Source organism: Schistocerca americana, chromosome 10 (assembly GCF_021461395.2).
Source record: "Schistocerca americana isolate TAMUIC-IGC-003095 chromosome 10, iqSchAmer2.1, whole genome shotgun sequence".
Taxonomy (NCBI): domain Eukaryota; kingdom Metazoa; phylum Arthropoda; class Insecta; order Orthoptera; family Acrididae; genus Schistocerca; species Schistocerca americana.
This window is the reverse complement of record NC_060128.1, coordinates 162,355,852-162,367,912: the sequence shown is the minus strand read 5'-3', so window position 1 is coordinate 162,367,912 and position 12,061 is coordinate 162,355,852. Positions and strand designations below refer to the sequence as shown.

Genomic DNA, 12,061 nt, shown 5'->3' with positions numbered 1-12,061 from the left:
TCTAAAAAGCGATAAAAACAGAGTAAAAGGGAGAGAAAAGAGAATCTTGGCCAGGGAGGGGAGTCAGGAATCTCCAACACAGCTTACAGTGGGAGACACCCCAACCCTCACCGCCCTGCCCCTACTCCAGAGGGAGGTTAAAAACCTTAGAACTGAAAATAAAACCAACTTTCACAGAGGAAACTCAGAACCAGTTCAACCATCCAAAAATCGTCTGCCAATATTAAAGGTAAAGTGCGGGCAAGTCTGCACTTAGTACGCACAGCCAAAAGAAGGGGGCATTCCACCAAAATGTGGGCTACTGACTGGAGGGCTCCACAACCACAAAGTGGGGATGGCTCATTACGCAAAAGAAAATCATGGGTCAGCCTGGTATGGACGATGCGGAGACGACACAGTTTTTTCATTTTCATTTATTTGTTACAGAAATAAGTATTAGTTGGTGTGGCCTCATGTGACCGGAAAGTCTGTCAACTGGATGATGAGACGTACGCGATGTAGAGGCAACCTCCAATTTTTACTCAGCAACAGGTACATAGTCTTATCAACGAATCAGATACTTTCAATAAAAAAATCATGAAATCTGAGACTTATGTTCTGTATTGAAATATTGACTTCTACGTATTGCATTAAATGATGTGCAATTAAAGAGGATCATGCCAACCTTTTTTTGATCATTTTATAGTTTTTCTGTATATAGGGTAATAACTCAAATATTGGTCTTCCTGATCCACTCTTTTCATGTATTTGTTGTATTCTAGTACACTTTCAGGTTTTTTTTGTGTGTGTAATTGGTTCGTCTGCATTTTCTTGGAGTGTCAGTGAAAGTGGCATTATGTATTGTAGAGATCATTCGTATTGTTTTAGTTTTCGAAGCTCTCCATACCTGTGAGAGTACTTCACCTTTCCGTCATTGACAAGTTTCAAACTCATTGACTTTTGCGCGCTTTAATTTTTCCAGAAATCTATTTAGCCGTATAGTTCCACAAACTCTAATCTTCTTTTCAAGTAACTTCTCTGCAAGTTCTACACTGTTATAATAAGTATCCACGTAGAAGTGATGCCATTTTCCATAAGAAGGTGTCAATAGTTTCATCACTGTTTTTGCTAAAGGCTGTCCACAGCCGGAGTATATCTTGAATGAGGTATCATTCCTTCATCGATTGAGATGTTTTGACTTAATTTAAAAGTTTCTTTAAACTTTTTGGAAAAATAATCAATTACGAATTGCACATTGAAAAGCCGGGCGGCATTATGCAGTTAGTAGTAGTAGTAGTAGTAGTTGTCGGAAAAATGTAAAATTGATAATATTTGTCTGAATCGATTGTGGGATATCATTTTGAGAAATATTGGATTCGTCGACCAACAATCATCAATCCTTGCTTTATTTACAATTCCCATAAGGATAGCAAGCCCAAACCATTTTCTAAGTTCAGGTCCCATAACGTCAACAGATTTGGCATATTTTTTTATCCACTTTCCTTCTATTGCAATTTTGACTGTAGTACTCATTGGATTCATTGCTAATATATTCAAATAGATCATTCCCAATATATAATTCTACGATATCCTCGACGCTCTGTATCTTTGGGAAATATGTTTGGACCCGTAGATCCTTCAAATTTATTATTGGTCCTCCGTAAATCCAAGTCTGACCATTGTCTTCTTCGACTGATTCATCTGAATCAGTTGGCAACCTTAGTGTTCGCCGAATTCTTCTTGGATGTATTTCACTATCTTCCAATGATTCTTCATCACTTTAATTTTTTTGATATCCAGTGTCTTCTTCCCAGTCGGCAAAGTCATCCAGAACGTCAGACAAGACATCCGCGCATTCATCATAAATAATCGTATTGTCTCTCATCTGCCATGATTAAAGGGCACAAGTACTTATAAAAACAAAAAACTTGTTGACGTGTGTAACTTACTGTTAAAACACCAACAGAATGCAAAAGATACTGAAGTGCTGTCACCGGCCACTGTGTAATACTATGCTCATGACACCACTGTGTCGCCGGCTGTTGACCGCTATTTCGCGTACGACACCACTGTGGTGTCGTCGAATGGCAGAGTGTTTATAGTACATCACTGAATGTACAAGGTATGATTCTATATCCTGGCACAGTTTTGTTTTAATACGTTTGATAACTCCTGGGAAAAGGGATGTAACGTTTCAAATTTAATATTATCAGGCTAGGGTTTTGATACCTCCCTAATTAGGGAACCTATGCTGTATGCTTGTGTCTTTGTTTACAGTCTGGAGTGGGGCACCATGTCAAATGCTTTTCAGAAATCTAGGAAGCTAAGGAAGGTGTCAATGTCAGACCTGGAAACTTACTTGTTTTCAGCTATTTCAGCTACTACTCTATGCCAGAAATGCCTAATATTATGTCCTCCATATTGGAGTCTGTGAACTCTCTCAGCCTACGACCATTCCCAACCACAGCTCATTCTACTACTCACTTTTTATGGATACTTTGCTTTATCGTGGTTCCATATCCCAAATTAAATATTTCATTCACAATACACTGAGCTCTAGGGCATTCAACTGCACTGAAACCGGCTTGTTAATTGGATGCTATAGACAGAATTTCTGAAAATAATACCTCAGGTGGAAGAGATGCTGTTAACCTTAAATAACATGGGATACATTTTCAAAGGTTATTATTTACTAACATGTATTATAAGACTGTATTTTTTTCTGTATAATGCCTCTGTATTTTCTGTAACTATTAAGATACGTAACTCCTTACATAACACCATATTTTACAAGTTTTCAACTTCTTTTATATTTTTTCCCCAAAGGGTATAATCACAATGGTGGTGTCAATTGCAGAGCACAATCTCTTTGTGAGTGATGGAATATCTGAAAGTCTAATTTAATTTTTACACTGATTTTGCTTCATCTGAAACCAGAGAATTTGTACAGCTTGCACATAGTCATCAAAGCAAAGCAAGAACTCTTAGCAAATTGTGTACATCAAACTTCAGTAATCTAGCATAAGTAAACAGTGAAGGAAAAAGGTGTCCATTCTGGAAAAGATGATTCTGTTACCAATAAGCAGCGACCAGGTGATGCTGTACACTGTTTCTCTTAAAGTACAAAAGATGGGGATTACATTTTATTTGTCATGTTCGATTAACATTAGTGGGGAAATTTGAGAAACATTTTTAAAAGGACTATTTTCCTAATGGCACCGCTGCTCTAACACCAAATTAAGTTAAGAGAACTTTTTCAGACTTTAAACAGTTTTCAATAGACTAAAGAATGACATTTACTCCCAGAAAACTTAAGCAGAAATTAATTATGAAAACTTCCTGGTAGATTAAAACTGTGTGCCAGACTGAGACTCAAACTCGGGACCTTTGCCTTTCGCTGGCAGAATGTAAGGCTGTGGGGATGGGGCGTGAGTCGTGCTTGGTTAGCTCAGTTGATAGAGCACTTGCCCATGCGAAAGGCAAAGGTTCCGAGTTTGAGTCTCGGTCCGGCACACAGTTTTAATCTGCAAGGAAGTTTCACATCAGCACACACTCCGCAGCAGAGTGAAAATCTCATTCCAGAAATTAATTATGTATTGTAACAAATATGAATGATGTTCATTACCAAAATAAAGTTATTGTTTTTGATGTCAGAAAATGCTAATGCGTAGTTTCAGTCTGTACAGAGCTGCCACTGTCGTATTTTGTATTTTTAATGCATTTTCCACATCATAGCGCATATTTGCAGAATTTCTGTGCGTATTTCTAGCATATTTACTCATTAAATACATTCATACTTTGGTTATTTTAGAACATATTAATGCAATTTTTGATAACCAGAGCTTGATCATATGCTCTGATCAGACAAGAAAGAAAAACAAAACTACAGGCTTAGTCTAGTTATTGCCCTTTATTTTCTGCAAGTGAGTTTTGGAAACATAGCATATGTGAATCTGAACAACCATCTGGGGAATTGGAAATGATTCCTCCCAAATATATGTCTGTATCTTTGGCCTTGTGCTACAACAGTTGGATTAAGTTTTCTAACATTATTTTTCCAGTGATCCTATTTTCGACAAAAACCTTCATTTGTAGCTTTTCAGGTTCCATGACTCAATTAGTGAAAATAGCAACAGACTATAGCACTTTCATCACTAACAAGCCCGTGATTGACACTAAGTTAGACCTGATTAAATCAGACTAAATGGATTGTACATCAAGGAATGTCAACTTGTCTTACTTTTAGTACCTACAAGAAGAAACAGGAAATACGTGAATACACCACAGAACGTACCTGCCAAACTGGATCCATTCCAAATGGGTACGGGTATTGAAGAAACTCTCTTGCAGGATCTAGCTGTAGCTCTTTACTGTGCCTTAATGTTGATTCATTGTATTCTACTTTCCAATATGAGCCAAATATATTCAATGACTTCGAGAATACGTCATTATAGATAAGACCCGTATACATTGAAAACAGGCCCATAAGCAACACTACATATCGACCACCAAAGAAAATATTCCATATCTGAAAAATTAAGAAACACAAAATCAACTGCACTATCAATGCAAGCAGCCAGTGGTAAACTCACTTTTGTGCTTTCGAGATGTGGCGGACAGAGGAGAGGTCATCAGAAGGCAACAAAAGGGAAATTACATGAATTGTAACAAAGCTGATGTGGAACACAGAGACAAATGGCAACGAATCTAGCTAAGTATTTCTGTTGATCACTTTCTTTCAAACTTTATGTGGAAGATAGATGGGAGGAGGGAAGAGGGGGAGGGGGGGGGGCATGGAAATATACAGGGTGGATCAAAAACAATCATCCGATTTGGCAGGTCTGTATTTCTGGAACTGAAATATATACAATGAATTTTGTTTTTTGATGAACAGGACTCAAGTGTTTTGTTCCCCCCCCCTCTCCATACCGTTTCATAGGTGTTCAATATGGCCCCCTTGAGATGCACAGCATGTGTCAATGCAGTATTCAAATCGTTCCCACACTGCAGCGAGCATATCTTTTGAATTGCAGCATCCACAGCTGCTGTTATGCACATAAGCAATGTCTTTTATAAACGCCCACTAGAAAGAATCACATGCAGTCAGGTCGGGTGACCTTGGAGGCCCGTAATGTAAGGGTGAATCATTTGGCCCAGTGTGATCACAATCCATTGTTCGGTAATTCTTTGGATTAAAAATTCCCGCACTTCCATATGCCAGTGTGAAGATGCCCCATCCTGTTGGTAAATGACGTCATTCAAATACTCTCCAACTGTGGGAAAAGTTCTCAAGCATATCGAGGTATGTGTTTCCTGTAACAGTGTTCTCAGCAAATACAAATGGACCATACACCCTTTCCCGTGAAACTGCACAAAACACATTAGATTTTGGAGTCCCTCTCATGTTGTACAACTACATGTGGTTGTTCTGTACCCCATATTCTTACATTTCATTACACACCTTTCCATTTAAATGGAATGTTGCCTCGTCACTAAACACTAAGCGCGGAAGAAAACTGTCATCCTCCATCTTGCCAAGAACAAAAACACAGAACTCCACACATTGTCACCTTAACAAAGAGCTTGCAGTAGCTGAATTTTGTATAGTTTCATGTGGAAATGTCGATGCAACACACGCCAGATGGACATTGGGACAATGATGAGCTGTCGAGCTTCACAGTGAACAGATTTCTGCGGACTCCTTGTGAAACTATTGCGGATGCGTTTCACATCTGCCACTCAGGGACAGCCCAGCGGTTTGCCTTTACTCAAACAACCTGTTTCTCAGAATTGTTCATGCAATCGTCTAATGCTTTGTGCTGTAGGATGATCCACACCATACCCTGTATGGAAATCATGCTGAACAGTTATTACTGACCCGCAGTGTGCAAAACATACTGCAACTCAACACTTTCTGTTATTGCTGGATGTGAGGTCCGCCAGTTATGCAAAACACCGTTTTTTCTCAGTACCCAAACATGTTTCGGCACCACTGAGCCATCACCAGTGGGTTTTTGGTTTTACTTATTCTGCAATGTGAACATTTTTGTTAAATGATTGTAAAATTATGTGCAACTTTAGTTCAAACAACAGATAGTTTCTTTTTGTGAATACCTTTACATCTGGCGTGCATGAATTTTCTGGATCACTTGTGTGTTAATTACTACAGGTAGCTTTGTCACCTGCAACCAAACGATGTTGATGAGAAAGTTTTTGCTGTGAGTTAACTATCTTTTAGAATGTAATTTAATTTGTCGCGATGTTTTCGTACCTATATTCGTTTTTACTTACGTTTTCGTGCGGCAACATGTTTTCGCGTGGCAAACACTTCCCTTCTCCACATCATGCTGAGGTGTTGTGATGCACACGTAACTAGAACAAGTATTTTCCACAAATAACGTAATAAAACACTTTTCACCTCACCGAAACACAGTGTGATTGTGGTTTGCTGTGTGTCTCAGTCCAGTCAGTGCTCATTTGTTCACCAGAGAGTTCGATGCCAAATTTGAATTTTGTTTGCATTTATATATATATATATATATATATATATATATATATATATATATATATACATATATATATATATATCTCTGTGTGTGTGTGTGTGTGTGTGTGTGTGTGTGTGTGTGTGTGTTTTCATTTTTGTACTGTCTGCATATTTTTTGATTTAACTTGTCTACCATATGGGTAGTATAACCATTTTCTATTGCTATTTGTTTTATTGTGTTTAGTTCTTGTGTGTAGTTCTGTTTGTTCATGGGTGTTCTGTTTAATCTGTGGAGCATGAATCTGAAGTCTGCATGCTTATGTGTCGATGGGTGGTTTGATAGGTTGTGAATGGTAGTGCTTGTGGTTGTCGGTTTCCTGAATATTGTGAAGTTGTGTGTTGTTTGTTTTATGTATGGTGAGATCTAGAAAGTGTAGTGTGTTATTAGTTTCTGTTTCTAATGTGAAGTTAATTTTTGGGTTTAAGTGTTTTATTTCATTGTGTAGCTGTTCCATGTGTGTATTTGTTTCATCAATCAGGCATAGTATGTCATCGACATAATGGTACCAGCATATAACTTTGTAGTTTTTTGGTTTTATTTTGTGTCTGAAGATCATATTCTCCAGGTTGTTCATGAATATGTAAGCTAGGAGGTCACCGATTGGTGATCCTATTGGCAGTCCATTTTGAGAATAAAATTCTTTGTTGAATACAAAATAATTTTGTGATGTTATGGTCTTGAGTATGGTTGTTATTTCATTGATGTGTGTGTGTGTGGTGTGTTTCCTTGTTGTTTTAATCTTTGTGTGACGATGATTGTTTCATTTATTGGAATGCAAGTGTACATCGATGTGATGTTGAATGATATGAGGGTTATTGTGCCCAGTATGTGTATGTTCTTGAGTCTGTCAATGAACTCCTTTGAGTTTTCCAGACTTCTGTTGTTATCAAACATGTACAGTTTTTTCAGTAGTGCGTGTGTTTGTTGGACTAGGTGGTAGGATGGAGCATTTAGGAAGTTAATGATGGGTCTTAATGGAATGTTATCCATGTGAATCTTTGGTAGGGAATTTAGGGCGGGTGCTTCTGGATTTTTTTGTGTCATCCTCTTTACCTGGCTTTCTGAGAATGTATTATTGATATTTTTTAGTGTGTTGTATGTTTTTCTGGTATCTTGCTGTTGGGTCACTGACCAGTTTTGTGATGTTCTTGTCTTTGAGAAAATCTAGTGTTTTCTCTGTGTATTCTTTTTCACCCATCATTACAGTAATATTCCCTTTGTCTGCTCTTGTTACTATGGCATTGTTCTGTTTTAATTTTTGTTTTAGTTTGCTGGCTGTGATTTCCTCTGACGTTTTATGATTAGAAATAATTGTGGATTTGTGTGTTCTGGTTATCTGTGTTATTCCTGTAGCTACTAATTCTCTTGTCAAGTTTGCATTAAAATTTGGTGTGCTCAGTCTTTCTTGTTCCTGTATAATGTGTTCTGATTCCATTATGAGGTTTTCTATTATTTTGTATGATATGTTTGTGTTAATGTTGCGATTTGGCCCTTTTTCTAGTAGGCTCTTTTCTTATTTGGTAAGATTTATGTCAGTTCGGTTAACGATTCTGTTATGGAACTTATATTGTTGGTTGAAATTGTTTTTAGTGGGTGTTTTTGTGCTGTTGATTATTCTGTTGCGTTTTCTGTTGAGTTTTCTGTTTTGTTTCTCTCATTTTTCTTGCACTACTTTCTGAGTATATGCCTTTTCTCTCTCTTGTTATTTCCTCACAGTGAGCGGGTATTGTAAATTTGTTGGCCAAATCTAAATGTGTTTGGTAAGGTTCAGTGTTGAGCAACTCTTTTTAGCATATAATTCCCTAATTTCCTGCTTTTGCCACAAAATCTCCACTTTATTTTTCACTTTTTCTTTCACAAGCACCACCATTCACAACCTATCAAACCACCCATAGACACATAAGCATGCAAACTTCAGATTCATGTTACACAGGTTAAACAGAACACCCATGAACAAACAGAACTACACACAAGAACTAAACACAATAATACAAATAGCAGTAGAAAATAGTTATACTACCAATATGGTAGACAAGTTATACAAAAAAAAAAAAATGCAAACACACACACACACACACACACACACACACACACACACACACACAAAATGCAAATAAAATTCAAATTTGGCACCGAACTCTCTGGTGAATAAATGAACACTGACTAGGCTGGGACACACAACAAACCACAATCACACTGTGTTTTGGTGAGGTGAAAAGTGTTTTATGATGTTTTTTGTGGAAAACACTTGTTATAGTTACACGTGCATCACAACACCTCAGCATGATGCGGAGAATGGAAGTGCTTGCCACACGAAAACTTAAGTAAAAACGAATATAGGCACGAAAACATCGCGACAAATTAAATTACATTCTAGAAGATAGGTTAACTCCCAGCAAAAACTTCATCATCAACATCGTTTGGTTGCAGGTGACAAGCTACCTGGAGTAATTAACACACAAGTGATACAAAAAATTCATGCATGCAAAATGTAAAGGTATTTCCAAAAAGAAACTATCTGTTGTTTGAACTAAAGTTGCACATGATTTTATAATCATTTAACAAAAATGTTCACATTGCAGAACAAATAAAAACGAAACCCACTGATGATGGCACAGTGGTGCCGAAACATGTTTGGGCACTGAGAAAAAACGGTGTTTTGCCTAACTGGCAAACCTCACATCCAAAATTTTAACTGCACACGCAGTCAATACAGGGAGCTCCAAATCAAATTTATGAACTTTCTGTTTAGACACGACACCATTTTTACTAGAACTGAAGTGAGCGCACAGTACTGCTACCTACTGGGAACCATGTAAAACTCAAGAGTTTGCTCTGTCCAACAGTATGTTGTTCACACACATCTCAAACAACATAAGTTATGATTTTTTTTTTTTTTTTTTAATTGGATGATTCTTTTAGATACACCCTGTCTTTTCATGACACATCCAACAACAGCTAAATGGATGCTGTAAGATTGATTCATACATCATTAAACATTGTGAAAATGTATGGCAATTTATCTTCACCAACTGTTCTCTACAAAATATTGTAGCTGAAGCAGCAGCCATTGACAATATCTCCACAGCAGCTGAGAATGCTGTGCGAAGCACTCCACTGTGACATATAAAATAGATTCCTTTGCCAAAATTTTGGAATCATATTCTCTGCTTCAAACAAACCTGCAGCTGACAAGTTCTATGTCAGCAAACTATTAGATAACTAGTACCAGCATGACTGTCATTCTGAATCCTCTGTGAACAGAAGTGAGCAGTGTGGATGGCAGTGACAAGCTTCACTCAAAATCTTTTCTCCACAAGGTATCTTAGGGAGTGGGGTGGAGGATACCTCATCTACTACTCCTAATTCCCACTTTTCTGTTCCAGTCATAAATAGTGCCCAGGAAGAACAACAGTTGGTATGCCTCCAAGAGAATTCAGGCCCCTGTATTTAATCTTCATGATCTTTTGCAAAATACATGAAGGAAACAATATACTGGTTGACTCACCCAGGAACATTCACTGCTGAAATTTTATGAATAAACTACAAAGTGATGTACAATGCCCCGTTTTAGTGTCTGCCACTGAAATTGAAGGAGCATCTGATTGACACTCTAAACCATGAACATTGGTCAGAATCCTGTATCATATATTCTGCAAAGGATAGATTGTTAATCACCACAGAGATGAGACTGAATTGCAGTGAGGAACAACAAAATGAATGTTACACATTGAGATTTTGGCCAGAAGTTTCTGTATAAAGGGAAACAAACACATTCACACGAGCAAGCACACCTTACACACACGTGACTGCTATCTCCAGTCACTCTGGCCACAATGCAACTGTGTCGAGTTGAACTGTTCAGCGTCACGTTATGTTCAGCGCCACATTGTGCCTCAGGGTGAAGCACTTTGGTCCTGGCCACAGTTTGGTTGCTGCTATTCATCCTGGTGGACAGCTGGTTGGATGTCACACCAATATAAAAAGCCGTGCAATGATTGCAGAAGAGCAGGCATACCCAGGTGGCCCAGCCTCTGATGGTATAAGATAACTGTGACAGAACTGGATTAGGAAATGTTGGGTGGGTGAATTGCACAGGTCTTTCAGGTCGGGAGAAGAAGATGCGATTCCTGTGGCGAGGTGTGGGGCTGGGAGTGGTGTAAGGATGGACTATGATGATGTGGAGATTGGATGGGCAGCAGAACACCATTTTGGAATGGGAAGCCCTGAAGAAAGAAAAAAAAAATGTGATTCAGTTGTTCCAGTCTGGGGTGATATTGGGTGACAATGGGAGCACTCCCTTACAGCTTGTTCTCAGGGGATGGAGGATTTTTTTGTGTGAAAGCAGTGGCAGGTATTTAAATACCAGGTGAAGTGAGTGGGAGAAAAGGTATTGGCATTGTGAAGGGATGAAGATAGGGTGTCTTGGCCTCAAGTCCTGAGCATGAAAATACCACCACCAATGAACCTGAACCAAACCAGAGCTTTCAGGTTTTGGAGGCTAGAAACGTTTCCTCTGGGTGGCCCATGAAAAGGTTGGCTCTCAAAGGTGCCTTGCAGGTGCCCATGGCTGTGCGATAGATTCATTTGCACATCCTCCCTTCAAAGAAGAAGAAGCTGTGTATTAGAATATAGTTAATTAGGTGTATTTGGTTTGAGGTAGTAGTTTTGTGTGTGAAGGACATTCAAGAACGTGTTAAACAGCAGTAATAGCATGGGGATGATGTATGTTGGTATATAGGGAGGTGGCATCAACAGTGACAAGTAGGGGTCCAGGAGGTAAAGTGGTGAGGATGGAGAGTCTGTGAAGGAAGTGGTTATCTTTTTCTTTGAAGTCCAGATTATGGGCAATTCATTGGAGGTGTTGGTCAAAGAGGGTCTAAATCCTTTCAGTGGGAGCACAATAACCAGCTACAATGGGGCATCTGTGTTTGTTGGGTCTGCATATTTTCAGGAGCATGTAGAAGGTGGGCGTGCTGTGTGTCATGGGGGTGAGGTGGGAAATGGGTTCAGGGGAAAGGTTCTGGAAAAGTGCTAAGGCTTTAAGCAGGGATTGGAGTTACAGTGGATTTATGGGATGGGACCACTCTGGCAGAGTTTATAGGCAGAGGAGCGAGAGAACTGCTGGAGACCTTCCACCAGGTAGTCACTGCAACTCATAACAACAGTGGTGGAAACTGTCTGCAAGGACGACGATTACATCAGGATCTGTTTTGAGGCTGTATATGCCTGTCCTTTCTCCCACTGAAAGGCTAATGTTATGAAGGGGTCTGGGGAAAGACCATGACGCCAAGTTGGAGGTAAGTTATTTATCGAAGATGGCTGGTGGTGGTATGAACAGAGAGGCAGGATTCAATGTTGGGATTAGGTTCACTGGTTGGAGGTAAATGTGGCAAAGAGGTGGTACCATTGCAGGGAGTTTAATAACAGTGTTCTGGGATTGTTCTGACACTGAAAACATTTATTTGCCACCAATTTCTCTAACCAAGGCCAACCTAATGACAACATTGAACCCTGCCTCTCCCAGTTCATAT

General features: G+C 38.9%; 1 protein-coding gene across 6 annotated transcripts in view; it reads right to left on the bottom strand.

The window, feature by feature from the left end:
* Positions 1-12,061, bottom strand: part of LOC124552695 (V-type proton ATPase 116 kDa subunit a1) — a 113,597-nt gene that overhangs the window by 17,767 nt on the left and 83,769 nt on the right. For all 6 annotated transcript variants that reach the window (XM_047127033.1, XM_047127035.1, XM_047127034.1 and 3 more), the window contains one exon: positions 4,274-4,507. In XM_047127033.1, the coding sequence (XP_046982989.1) occupies positions 4,274-4,507 (234 nt within the window). The remainder of the gene's footprint in view (positions 1-4,273; positions 4,508-12,061) is intronic.